This window comes from Colletes latitarsis, chromosome 2 (assembly GCF_051014445.1).
Source record: "Colletes latitarsis isolate SP2378_abdomen chromosome 2, iyColLati1, whole genome shotgun sequence".
NCBI classification, from domain to species: Eukaryota; Metazoa; Arthropoda; class Insecta; order Hymenoptera; family Colletidae; genus Colletes; species Colletes latitarsis.
Genome location: NC_135135.1, coordinates 9854233 through 9868708, shown reverse-complemented (window position 1 = coordinate 9868708; position 14476 = coordinate 9854233). Strand labels below are relative to the sequence as shown.

At 29.2% G+C, this 14476-nt stretch overlaps 3 protein-coding genes across 9 annotated transcripts in view; 1 reads left to right on the top strand and 2 right to left on the bottom strand.

The window, feature by feature from the left end:
- Invadolysin (leishmanolysin-like peptidase, invadolysin) overlaps positions 1-5152 on the bottom strand; it is a 23314-nt gene extending 18162 nt beyond the window's left edge. Inside the window, exons 1-2 of one of the 3 annotated variants that reach the window (XM_076783996.1) lie at positions 4069-4186; positions 1178-1245 (exon numbers count right to left, since the gene is read on the bottom strand). Coding sequence is in view for 1 of the 3 variants with exons in the window: in XM_076783993.1 (XP_076640108.1) it covers positions 4069-4224 (156 nt within the window). In the remaining 2 variants the exon portion in view is untranslated. Of the gene's footprint in view, positions 1-1177; positions 1246-4068 lie in introns of all 3 variants that reach the window. The other 2 variants (XM_076783993.1, XM_076783994.1) reach the window with 2 other exon arrangements.
- Positions 4330-14476, top strand: LOC143351915 (EEF1A lysine methyltransferase 2). 5 transcript variants are annotated; one of them, XM_076784001.1, is made up of 4 exons: positions 4330-4430; positions 12112-12208; positions 12286-12384; positions 12763-14476. In XM_076784001.1, exons 2-4 carry the CDS (start codon positions 12153-12155, stop codon positions 13283-13285), a joined length of 678 nt encoding a protein of 225 aa, XP_076640116.1. In that variant the 5' UTR covers positions 4330-4430; positions 12112-12152; the 3' UTR covers positions 13286-14476. The 5 variants fall into 5 exon arrangements, with proteins under 5 accessions (XP_076640116.1, XP_076640115.1, XP_076640114.1 ...); XM_076784000.1 differs by lacking the exon at positions 4330-4430 and adding an exon at positions 11884-11983; XM_076783999.1 differs by lacking the exon at positions 4330-4430 and adding an exon at positions 11934-12033.
- Positions 7230-12071, bottom strand: Fech (ferrochelatase, mitochondrial). The gene is made up of 9 exons (XM_076783997.1): positions 11944-12071; positions 11784-11845; positions 11334-11532; positions 11034-11255; positions 10839-10940; positions 8512-8677; positions 8309-8416; positions 7561-7725; positions 7230-7494 (listed from the first exon to the last, which is right to left on the bottom strand). The coding sequence occupies exons 2-9, from the start codon at positions 11815-11817 to the stop codon at positions 7297-7299; spliced, it is 1194 nt and encodes a 397-aa protein (XP_076640112.1). The 5' UTR covers positions 11818-11845; positions 11944-12071; the 3' UTR covers positions 7230-7296.

The following is a 14476-nucleotide window of genomic DNA, read 5'->3' as shown; positions in this document are numbered from 1 at the left end:
ATGTATGATATTTAATTTTGTTTAACGTTTCTTTGTACATACAATGCTCACAAAAAAGGAATAAAATTGTTCCACGAATACCTTGCAAATACGAAAATGTGTTAATTTTAATCAACAAACCAATAATCAATAGGTTAAAAGGAACGCACACAGGTTAGTGTGGAAAATCCACGAATAATCAGTAACAAAATAAATCATGAAATCGGTAAAAACAAATACAAGCAAGTTTGGTAGATGTACACTGCCGCTTGTAAGTATTAGGACGCGCTATTAATATTTGGGTTATTATAACTCTAAGATAAAAGTCGTCCAATAAACTTCCAAGTTATTTTAAAGATTGAACCATCTATTTTTACATCCACGAATTGAATTTCCTTGGAGATTTATTTACACTATGAAATGAATGAGAAAGCGAAGATGCTTTTACTCTAAAAAATGTTTTAAATTTGAAACTACAAAAAATTTAAAAAATGTTGTACCCATCTAAAACTACTATAAATGTTAAAATTGAAGTCTCATCTTTACTACAATCTCTTCAAAAGTTTGTGTAATATCCTTTCGCCATTTTATTCCAGTTAAAATACACCTATTATGCATATATACATAAAATAAGAAAGGTATTTTGATCAAAATGCATGTTCCACTTTCAAATCACTCAATAAGGAAAAATTAATTCAAATTCTATAATAAATTTGGATCATTTTCTCAGTTATTCCTTATAGAGTAAATGCTAAGTTATGTTCCTTGATCGATATGAAATAAAATGACGAAAAAAACCATATGTAAAATTTTGCAGTAACCGTCGTAAAGTATAAACTTTAATCTCTAAATTTATGGTAGTTTCAATTACATGAAAAATTTGTTAAATTTTTAGGGGCCGTTAGAAATTGAAACATTTTTTAGAGTATTTTCTCTTCGTTTTCTTACTTGCTTCTTAGTGTAAGTAAACCTTCGAAGAAATTCAACTTGTGAATGAAACAATAGAAGATTCAATCTTTAAAATAATCTCAAGAAGATTATCGTACAACTTCTCTTCACGAAGTTACAATTACTAACACATTTTTAACTGTCTTGATACTTATGAGCGATAGACTGGAGAGCATGGATTACGCAAAAAAACAAAACCATGAATACAATAAGAACGAAGAGAAGGGGGAGAACAAAAGAAGATACTTACAAAAACACGCAAGATATGTCCACATCCAAATTAATTATGGGAATGCAGAAGTAGTTGCTAACCGCATCCTAAATATAAAAGTTGAGAATGTTAAATTAGGGGCCAAAAGTAAGCACGTTCGTAACAAAATAAAAAATATATGCGTCAAACCTAGAAATATAATATTATTATTATATATATAGGGTGTACGAGCAAGAAGTAATAGAGATAAACAAAAATGAATAATGCTAAAAGAAATACCTTCTTCGCCTGAACAATTAAAGTATCAAAATGGTAAAGTCATTTTAAAAAATTAGAAACTAGTCCATTGTGGAAAACAGACAACAGGAAACGAACGTACAGAAAAGCACATGAAACTGCAACATCTGTAATATAAAATAACAGATCGAGTGACGTTGCTATTTTTTGTATTAAGTTTGGAGTTTTAGTGTGTCCGTTTAAACATTAATAGCAATATTTTTACATATTTTTATGCTTACCATTTCTGAAATACATTATATTTTTATTTATACTGATTTCATAATTTATTTTATTATTATTCACATCTTCCTCATACTTAATGTTACGTGTTTGCGTTTCTTTTGATCCCTTGATTGTTGGTTTGTTTATTATATTAAGGATAATATTATCCACGATAACTTACTTAAAGTTCCTAACTAAAAAAAAAAATATAATAACCCTCTTTTATGAATCTTTCCATACTTCTTATTTGGTTCGTAGACAAAACGTGGTAAAAAAGTAAAATCTTAATTATTAATTACTTATTATTTGATATAATATACAATATTATTTTATTTTATTTCCAAAGAAAATTAAATTTAAGATTTATATGTTTATAAACAGCTAGGAGGGTGCAAGTGCTCCTTTATGATAGGGTATAAAAGATTTTTCTAGCATGATTTACAATGTTTTATACGTTAAAATCATTTATACGAGTGTATAGTTGTAAAATTACATTGAAATAACATTAAAATCGGTCGTTCATTGGGTTTGTACGACAAATTTCGAGTTTAATTTTTGTGTGCTGAGTATTTAATAACAGAGGAAGCTCAACACATTTGAAATATTGGTAATTTGAAATACTAAAGTACCTAGAAACATTTTTTCGGACTACCGCACGACACAATGGGGTCTTTTAGGTTTGGCGTGTCATAATCATAGATCATAGATCATAGATCATGCACATATCTTAAATGCATAAAAAATAAATAAATGTATATGAATAGATAGATAACTAATAAGTAAAGATAGTAGTCTCTATTAAAACCATACTGCTCCATATTTCGACGCAACATAGAAAAGATGATCGTAAATAGTACATAAAGATTCAGTATATGACAGGTCTATATAGTATATAAATAAAAATGCTGTGTTTCTATCATTGTAATTTATTTTGAAATAATGATAACATAGTGACAATTGATCAGGGAGATTTTCCTCATTGGACCACGCAGGATTGTGCGCTTACAAGCACGCAATAGGTGTATTTATATTAACTGTATGCGACCTACAACCAAAAACAACATTAACAAGCACTAAATACGAGTTATATTTTGAATAATATGCATATTTAAGATTAACCATTCTGCTAATCTTCTGTGGAGCTTTTTAGCCTTTTTCGAACTTCTATCAAGTATAATTCGTGAGATTTACTACTTGTCTTTAACAAAAACAGTTATTTATAAATTATTCTATTGTTATTATTATTATAAATATGTAAAAAATTAAGTAATTATGCAAATTGGAGAATTCAACTCCAATAACCTTAATCTTGATATAAATATGTTGTCAAGGACACCCTCCCTAATCAGATACAATAAGTTTTACTCGTCGCTGATGTTTTGATAAAAAGTTATGAACATTAAAAATTTGGAGCAACGCAGCACATATTTTCAGCAATTGTTTTCTAATCTCGACGAAAACTTAATAGTTCAAGAGTTACATCATTAAAACTGAAAATAATTTATACTTTCTTTTCCGATTAAAAAACAAACCAGAAAATTATGCTCCAAAAACAAAAAATATGGTAGAAACTAATTTCTAAGAACACGATAAAATCGGCAAATGTCTTCTGCTGGTTTCCTATATTTCCTCTCAAATTAATGACTTCTAAGCGGGGGTGTACGTGCACATACTCCAAAAACACGTGGTTCGCTGGCGCGTGAAAACAAGTTCACGAATATCGTTCTCAGCAAGATCAATGTCACGTTCCAGATTGCGTACCTAAGAACAAGCTCTATTGGAATTCATAAGACGTTTAAGACACTCCTAATGTAAAACATACGTAAGACCACTAACACGCCGATCCTGTTTGCGAAACGAACAATACGAATTTTGCAATAACTTCATAAAGAACGTTCTGTCCTCCGCGTCGGAGAAAGATTTGCGAACGTAATAAAGATCGCATTGGAACCACAACGCGTAACAAGAATATCGACCATGTGTCGGTAATAATACCATGATCAATGGCACGTTAATGTTGAGCATTTAAACAACCAATGAGTAGAAGAGAACGGCTGCTGATTGGCGGAGCAAAGTGGGACGCGCACGAGACACAGGTATGCAAGAGAGACAGCACGAGCACGTGACACGTGAAACACACGCTTCGTTGAAGTCATACAATTTCTTTCCCACAGAAATGGCACAGAACTCGTTCGACGCAACGAAGAGGAGGATCTTTCGTAATTGTACAAGTAAGGTGGAATAAAAGGGCGACGAACGTTGCTCGGGAATAGAATTAATGGAAGGGAAATAGCACTGGCGACCAGAAGTCGCGTTGCTTGGCCGGTGTGCATCCACTACCGAACGCAGGCAGACACAAAAGTGAAAAGAGAGTAAGAGCGAAGGAGAGAGGGAGAGAAAGAGAGTCGTCCTTTTCGTGTAACGCTTACCTCGTGTGCCCGGGGATATCGGTGACTGCAGTGCCGAAGCTCGAACATCCCGCATGCAGGATCCGTGCCACACACCGCGATTATTACGATCAGCGGCAAAACGACGGTGCCGCATTGCATCTTCAACCGCACCAAAACCGCCATCACGGACGACATCCGCACTCACAAGACATGACACATACTGAGCGCGCCCGCCGACGCCGCGAATTTATATAGACGTCGCGGCACACAGCGCCGCGCTACTCGCGTTCGATATCAAGAGCATGGCAGATGCTCGTTGGTGTCAATTCGAGATACTTCTCCGAGTGTAACCTGTAAAATAATCAACGGAAATCGAATCACAAGTGCAACGAAACTCCGTGGTCATATATTTCGCTGTAATAACGAAAGTGTTAACTGATTTGTTCGATATTTCGATAAGACACGGATCCTTGTTTAACCCTTTAGGTACGACAAATATTTGACCCTTTACTGATCTTATCAGTGAATCTCAACGTAGTGAACGTATTAAATTTCTTTCCGAACAAACTCTACGAAAACACTGCACAACACATTTGCAATTAATTATAAGTGATATTGTAATATTGAGTATGCTTTCACAAAAAGATTTCTCGAAATGGGAGTTGCGTATGGTCACTTTTTTATTAGTATTTGTATCCGATAGTAACTCCGTATAATCAACTTCGTATTAGTTATTTATTTAGTAAAATGAATAATAAATATTTCATCAGTTTAAATTTTATGACTAGTTTAATAGATAGACTCTATAAATCGTAACTGCAATTTTTTCAAACTGTGACCACTACGCGTTTGTACAGTCTATTTTTCTGTCTTTAAGGGGGGATTCTCGTGTAACGGTTCTAAAAGCAACGGAAAACTATCGTTTATTTTTGGAGATATAAGAGGACATTTCTGGATTACAGAAACAATTATTTTTATTATTCATTAATTAATGTAGAATCTTTAACCTCTTCAATGGTCTAACCCCTATTTGGTCTCGTGTAGTATATCACATTTATCTAATTGAAAAAAACAAATTATACAAAAATCTATGCCATATACTACATTCATTCGCAAAAAGTAATGAGGGGAAATAGTTAAAATTTATTTTTATTCGTTAGTAACGTTAGTTACAAAAAGTAGCAATATATCTTTCAAATATAAAAAAGTATTAAAAGCATTGCAGACTTAAATAGTAAACATTTATAAATATTAGTATTAATATTACATTTGTAAGAAGGACATAAGTATTTTATTCATATTATTCTTTTCTGAGTTTTACAATGGTATGTGTGCACGTGTAATTCGAGGAATGAATTAAGTAAAACCCATGATATATAGAAGTCATGCAACAAGACTAAAAATTATGTCTCTACAATATATGATAAGTGGCTGATAGGCAAAAGTTTAAGGTCTGTACACAATGTATAGCTCCCATATCTTATCTATTACAGTTAACAATTATATATAACTAAATGTTTATACTTCTATTTTCTAATCTCATTTTTACAAGATCCTTTATTAAACTTGTAAACAGCTTACCTCAGTGTCAGAAAAGTATGTCAGATATTGTGTTTAATAATATAGCTATCAATTAAGTGGGTACATTTTAATGATAATGTCTGAAAATCACAATTGCTTATGATTATCATAAATCTTTTTAATGAGATTATATATTTTACCTAATTAAACCAATTCTTGTCACCATTTTATGTGTAAAAGCACTAGAAAAATATATATTTCACAAGCTATTCCAAATTTCCTAAGAAAGTGTGCTTTGTTTAAGGTGTTCAAACTTTCTACAACCATATAAGTATTTTTTGAACCATTTAAATTATATTTTTCATGGATAACACTAAAACCTTCCCTAAAATGACCATAAAGAAGTTATTTTTTGCATCACTATGTTTGCCCCGTTGAAATATGTAACTTTGCCCTGAAAGTATTTTTGTATATCTATAATCACTGGATTTAATTATGTTCATAACAATAAAAACATGCATAACATTTTCTTCTTCGATACTACATTAATCAGTGTGAGAAAATATATAGAAAAATTTCATAAAAATATTGCAATAATTACTAATTAAATGTAGTAAAATCCCTGCTTCATAATATACTGGTATAGTCATATTTATAAAAAAATATCTTAATGAAAAAAAAATTTGAACTATCAAACATTAACTACAAACATCATTTATTATATTATTATTAATTGGTCAATACAAATGAAAACATCATTATAAAATTAAAAAAACAGAGAAGTAATTAAAATATAAGTTAAGTGAAAAGATAAGGCGATGATATTATGAATCATATTTCATAAAATTAAATATTTAATCATTGTTGAGATATATTTGAGCAGGAAATGGTATTATTACTAGAATAAGGTCTTCAATATTATGTGTGTAACGTAATTAATAAATCATTATTATTTATTAATGTTTTTATGCTTGTTAACGCTATCACTATTTATTGTCCTTTGACAATTAATAAACATTAATTTTTTAAAGATGCGATAACGTGATGGCGTAATACTGGCATTCTACACGATAAAAACGAGTCCGATTCCTCGATATTTGTATTTTCATTTTATCAATTCAAATTAATTAGTCTTACATGAGAAAACGCACGTTAATTTGTACGTAAAATAATTTTATTTATTACGTAAAAAGAAAGGCACGTATCATTATATACACACATAAAATTCCAAACTTTTCAGTAATGAACAAATTTTCGAAAATGTAATGAATATTATAAATACGGATGAAATAATTGCAGATGTAAATTTCATTATTAATAATGAATATGATAACAAAAAAATAAAAATAATAAAATTAGTATTTCAACTTTGATTTAAAATAAAAACATGCAGTTTAAAGTTCGAAATTTGTAAGGGGAAAAGACGATCTATTATGGTGGGAAAAATAAATTATTAAAGGGGGGATCAAATTCGAGAAAAATAAAGCCATTCGTGAGTGGACATACGCTTTCACAAATAAATTAAATAAAGAAAAAAGAAAGAAAGTCGAAATGATACTTACAAATTTGTCCCATAGTTTATATAACAACCCTGTTGTAGTTGTTAAATATAATCAACAACCTTATTTTGTATTATTTATGTTCAGTATGGAAAAGTTATCAAACATAATAACAAGTCATTTTTAACAGTGCATATAAATAGATAATATATTGATCATGTGTACATTAAATATATTTTCATTTATTTTAACTTTTGCACGTTTGTGCATACCATTCTTTACTTCTGAGACAAATGGTGTTCACACAATGAGGACAACGCGTTAAAAACTTCGGGCTTACCGATTGCTTCGATTTAAGATGAGAATTAACTATATCCGCCAAAGCATCAATAAATATGGGATGATCGTTTGGCGCAGCAGCTCGTTTTATTCTTTCAATGCCAAGCTATAAATGAAAAAAAGACGATTTTAACCCATAACTTTATCAAAATTGTAAGTAATGAATGCTTACTTCTTCGGCTAAATCTTTGCAGTACTCGATATCCATCTCGTGGAGAGTTTCAATATGTTCATTAACAAACGCTACCGGCACTAATATAAAATTCTTTTTTCCTTGCTTAACATATGCTTTCAAAGCATCATCGGTAAAAGGCGCCAACCACGGCAATGGACCAACCTAAATGTACATTACAAAATTAATATACTAATATGATAAAATCAAAATAACATAAATAATATAAAGAATAACAAAGATAGATAACGAAACAATTGAGCAATTCTTTTGGTAATTTTTTTAACTGAATGAAAAGAGGAAATATATTCAAACATTTTTTCTTTTAAATGTTTTAAACCTTTTTAAATATTATTTTTATTCATTTTTTTTAAACATAAACTTTGTTAAAGAAAACAGTAAACTAGATAAGTGTTTACAAAAGAGATGGATTAGAATAGTCTGGTTCTATTTATAAAATCATAAATACATAATCACAAAATTCTACTAGTTCTTTCGTTATGTTAAAACTAAATGCAAATACTTTCTTCATTCATATTTTCCTTTATCAAATTTACGTAAGACAGTAACGTAGAATTAAAACCACGAGCATAAATAAATAATTCATTATGTTGTACTCGTTACAGTAATCACGGAAATTAATTGGTATAACAAGTGTGCATATCCACATACTTATCTTTTCATTAGAAATACTAAAATCTGTATTTTTAAAACAACATGTTAATGCAATGAAGAAAAATTTCTGTACCTTTGACTGCCATACTAAATTGTATGGATTACAGTAATTTAATTCTTGCATTACTAATGCAACCGTTGCCCCAACTTCAGATGGATAAGAATCTCCTCTATTCACTGCCTAAACATACAACGATACAGAAAACAATTTGTTAACAGTTGGTAGTAAATTTTTCTTAAAACGTCGATTTATGCATAATAAGAAAACATAGAAACCTTTAGAGGAAGTGAATGAGCTGAAAATAAAATTATAACATCGTCTTTTACATTATCAGGAAATTTAACTAATTCATCCTTAATTCTTTCAGCAATTGCCTTTATGAATAATGGATGCGTTGCCCATCTATCTATTACGCTCCATTTCATATTAGTAGGTAGCTGCCTGCAAATGACGAAGTGTAAACATAAGACATTTTATTGGACAAACATTAAAATTTTATTCTTTACTTAATATATTTAAAATTAACGGCGATGAGTGTTTTTTATCTATTACGCAAGAATTCTTAAATAATTAAAAAATACAGCGAGCAATTCTTCTGGCAGAAAAAATATTCGATGTTTCGATCCACGATGAAGGTCTTTTTTAAAAACTATTAAAATATTGTGCCTCCTTGTCGATTTACAAAAAAAGGAATTTTTGTCATAAAATGTTAGTTTAGATTCTTATAAATAATATACAAAAAGTTTGACTAAAAAATTCGTAGTAATGAAAGTAATAAAAGAATGTGTAAACCGGATGAGTTTGTTACAGGACTAGTCTAGTTTTTCATCTAAAAAATTTTTGCGCGACATTTTTGCGTTTTTACTGATATAATATTCAGTATTTCAAAAGCTTCACATCATTGGATTAGCTACAGTTTCCGTGAAAATTTCGTCAGTTTTACAATCCATAAGCATAGATAAAAAAAAAAGTCAAGATAAAACCTAAGGAAAGAGTCCCACGCTAAAAACAATGAAACCAACCACTTAGTCATTTCATAATAAAAAAACATGTAGGAAGTGTTGGCGCATCTGCAAGGAAATTGCACGACAATCTGTGCAATACGATCGTTGATCTAAAGCAGCCATATTCAACCGTTTCTTTAAAGATAAAAATTTTTACTTGTAATATAGTACACCATACTTAATAATATAACATTGTAAAAATAAAACTCAACATCTAAATGCATCGAAGCATTTATTTAAAAATTAGTGTAATTTTCGATGTCGAGACAAACTTTTTACTGTTTCAGATGCATCAGGTTTATAATTGCTACGTGCTACTTTAAATAAGCCATCAAGGTGAAGATCATTAAGCCGATTTCTACATATATATTCCACGCATATTTCATTTTAGAATAGGATGATTGACACTTTTGTACTTTTTAGGGATTAACTTAAAAAATTCAGCGTATTTTTTTCCTTCTCTCTTTTCCTTAAAAATAGCTCCCAAATTTGTATCGTTTTTGAATTCAATAAAATCGAATAGCTTTTTATAATGGATGTTTGTAAGTACCAAGGATTTTTTACAAATAACAGACAATTCTTAATTCATCGTGAATCCTGAATGCATAAATAAAGATTTAAAAATAAAATCCCCAATAAATTTTTAGTAGACTGAAATCGGATATCAGATTTCAGACTTATCGGATATACCTAACATAGAAAACTACATAATGCATAAACTTAATAGCTAACAATTTCTCAAATTATTACGTAAATAAATTCTAGAGTATGTTAATACTTACAAACATTTTATGTTTTGACAATTTATTTTAATCGATATTTCCATTGCACATTGATCGAATTATTAATCGCTTTCTAATAAAAAATAATTTCTTTTTAGGGTATTTTGACATCCTAGCTACATTTATTTGATGTGTAATTACTATTGTGCTTTATTATTTTGTATAACCAATTACATAAAATAAAGACAATTATACAAGGATCTCGTTTTTTTTATTTTTTAATAGTACAATACCATTTAAAATTTAAAATGTGCTTTAAATCGTAAAAAAAAAAATTAATTCGTGAAATCTATATTATAACTATACATAAAACGTATGGGATACTATCCTGCCCGAGTATTATTGCAAGTCATTGCATTTTAAGAATTAATAAGAAAAAAGATTCCATTTTTTGAAATTTTAAAGAAGGCACTGTGACAGAAGTTAGCTACTAGTAGTCATTGAAATAAAACTTCGGAAATTTCTACTTTTGTCATTTTCGACGCTGAATTAAACAATGAAAAAATTGTTTTTGCCATTTCTAAAATAATAATCGAATCGCAAAAATCATACCGTTATTTGTTAATATCCTTTAGAACGTATGTAAACGAAATTTCCGACGAAAAGCTTCATATTTGAATGAGTTATTAAGAAAAAACGGATATTCGATATTTTCAAGATGCTCATAATTAGCACACAATACACGTAATTAAAAAAAAATTCAGACACAAAATATTCTTTTTTTAAATTTAATGGAGAACATAAATACATATCTATGTAGAAGGGCATGTATCAACAAATTTAATGAAACAGTATAAATATGTTCAGAATAACTACCTTTTTTTATAATACTTATATATTGCATTAAAGCTAGATCCCGTTGTAGCACAACTATATTGTGGATATTGAGAAAATATTACTGTTTGTTGAACACCATCTCTAAACAAAAAGCAGTCTTTGTTTATAATTATTATTTAATTATTATTTATGATTTTGAGACATTATTATTCATAGATCAATCAATATCCTTACTCCTCTAACTGTTGAAGCGTATCTTCAGTAAGAGGATCAACATATCGAAAAGCTACATAGTACTTATGAGGTGCAGTTTCTGGTGAAACCTTATCCAACTTTTGGCACAATAGTTCACCCTGTATTTTTGTCCACTTTAAAATAGGTGACCCTCCACCAATTTCTGAATATTTCTTTTGTACATCTGGTGTACGACGCTTTGCTATCCAAGGACCTAACTGACTGTAATGCACATTATAATATACAAACCTCTTTAAAATAACAATTATGGAGGTAAAAAACTAATTTGTGCAAATAAACCTTTGAACTGGTAGTTGTATCATTTCACGATCAGTCATTATACGTAATAAATACTCATGCACCTGTTCAATATTAGAGGGTCCACCCATATTAAGCATTAAAATACCTGTTTTTGGCTTAAGGCTATTTGATTGACTTTTAGTTGTCTCTATAGAAATGTGACGACAAGACAAAATGGAAGATTTTCCATATTGTTTTCCTAAATAATAATATGAAAAAATATATTCGATTATGCACATTAAGAATAATAAATACAATAAAAAAATACTGTATAATGGTAAACACAGACAAACATTCAGTAAATAAGAATAAATATTGTATAATATAATCTTAAGTTTATTATTTAACTACAAAACGTATTCTTTAGTCATTTTTATAAATTTTATAATTTAAAAATCATTCATATAGGTAGCATAAATGTAGTATATATAAATTTTAATCTTTACTTACCGAATTGCAGTAATGTTGATAATTTACTTGCCATGTTTAATAAAATAAACTCAAACTGAACACTTTAGCACACAACAAATATAATGAATACTTGATTACGAATGCGGCAAAGTTGTAGATTATGCACTATCACGATAATGACAAGTCTGACGTTACTTACCACAGTTTATAGGTTAGGTTTCAAAGTAAGGTTATATTTTGTGGTTACAGAAGTTTTGCATAATACGATTACACGACTTGGGTTTATATAGTAATTTTCTAATACATAGTGCTCTTAATTAATTCTAGTAGAATTATATCATTAAACAAATATTAATACATTTGACAGATACTATAAACAATCATTTGCCGCTAAATTAAAATACAATCATGACAGATCAAAATGATCAAGAATTGAGTTCATCAGATTTAGGTACTCTTGATTAGTAAGTAGTACGTTCCGTGTATCTAAATACGAAACACTTAATTAACATTATTTACACGTCACAAATATTTCTTACAGTTGGGAAAGAGTATACTCGGAAGAACTTAATAATTTTAAGGATCATGGAGACGTAGGGGAGATATGGTTTGGTAGAAATAATTCACTAAAAGTTATACGGTAGGTCATTTAAATAATCTATAAAAACTATAATAAAACACGAATACAAATAATACGAAGTAAATTTTCACATTAAATGGTATAACATTTTAATCTAAAACTAGTGGCGCTATCTTTTGCTTACTGTGAACATATAAATTTTGTCGCCATTACAAAATGTCTAAATTTTGGAATTAAAAAATAAACATTCTTGCTTTTGTATATAATATTAGTAAACGTAATATTTTTGTAATTTTATGTAAAACATTATGAAGTTTATAAAATTGTAGTTTTAAAGTAATTTGTTTTCAAATTAGTTATTATGAAATTGTTTAAAAATTGCGTTAATACATTTTAAGAGAGTCTATTTAGTTTTTAGTACTGATTATAATATTTCAGTTGGATTACCACACATCTTAAACTTAATAAGAAAGATGACAAAATAATTGATATAGGGTGTGGAAATGGAATGACATTAGTAGAATTATCAAAGGATTTTACAAAATTGATGGGTATAGATTACTCTGAAAAGGCAATTGACTTAACTCGGGAGATATTAAAGAAAAACAACCTATTGCATATTGATTTGAAAGTTTATAATATAGTGGATTCTGAAGAATGCGATTTACTAAGGGATTTTAAAGTAGCACACGATAAAGGAACATATGATGCTATCAGTTTGCATCCTCAAGATCCAGCAACAAAAAGGCAGAAGTACATAGAAAATGTGTATAAAATTCTCTTGCCTGATGGTTATTTAGTTTTAACATCATGTAATTGGACCAAAGAGGAATTAACAAACCATTTTCAAAATTGTATGTTATTTTATTGTTTCTTTTTTTTAGCAATAAAGAACATTTTTAAATCCTTTGTAGTCTCTTATATAAAAACTGAATTTAATTCAGAACCATATATGCAATAACATTTATTCTCTTTTCAAGTTGAACATAATTTCCAAATTTCAAACATACTAAGGACATTGTGTATTCAGTACTAAATATTTAAAATGCTTGATATTGATATAAAAATAATATGTTGGACTACAAAGGACTATTAATATGTTACTCATTACTTTACAGTATATTAGGATTATATTCAAGGTGGACAAAGATATTGATCCACCTTGAATATCTCTGTTATTTCTAAAGATATAGAGAAATATTTTATATAAAAATTGTATGATATGGAGAGGTTCATAATATGCAAGTAACAATTTTTATATACGTGGAGGGATTTCGGAGATCTTTTCTTAATAAAATAGCATGTGTTTAGACAATTTCAATGACCCCTAGTACAAGGCCATTCGGTAACAGGTAACAAAATGCCAAGTGACTTACGTTATTTGTTAAAAACAACTTTCATATGGGGTTCAAACATTTTAAAATTATTAAGTTCCATGTTAAAAGTCATTTTATTAAATGTTCAAAATGGTGTCCGCGTACACTGCCGCTCATAAGTATTAGGACACTTGGCCGAGAAGTTCATCAATTTTCGAACTATTATAATTTCACGGAAAGAAATCGTACAATAATCATTCTGGGGTCATTTTAAAAGTTGAACTCTCTATTTTCACATCTGTAAGTGATATTTCCTCGACGATCCATTTACACTAGAAAACGAGTGAAAAAATAAAGATCGTTTCACTCTAAAAAATATATCGTATTTAGAGAGCCACCAAAAATTTAAAAATTTTTTCATGCAACTAAACCACCATGAATTCGAATATTAAAGCCTCATCTTTACAATAACCCCTTTGAAAGTTCATATACGATTTTTTTCGTTGTTTTGTTGCACTTTGAATCAGGTGTGTGTCTTCAGCATTGTATTCTAGTATTTCTGTAAAAAGTAATGTTATTAAATTCTTGTTAATAAGTTTATTAATTACTGATAATATTGCCGATATCCACTGCCCGTTCTCTTGAATTGTGTCGAACGTGTCGACAATTGGTATAATAATGTTGCACAGTATTAATAAACTATATAATGTTTCAGATTTTAATGTCATGAACGTGCTTCCCCCCTCCGATACATTCCAGTTCGGTGGACAAATCGGAAACACTGTAACACAATTAATCCTTCAAAAGAAATAATGAATAAAGAAATTTTTAATATA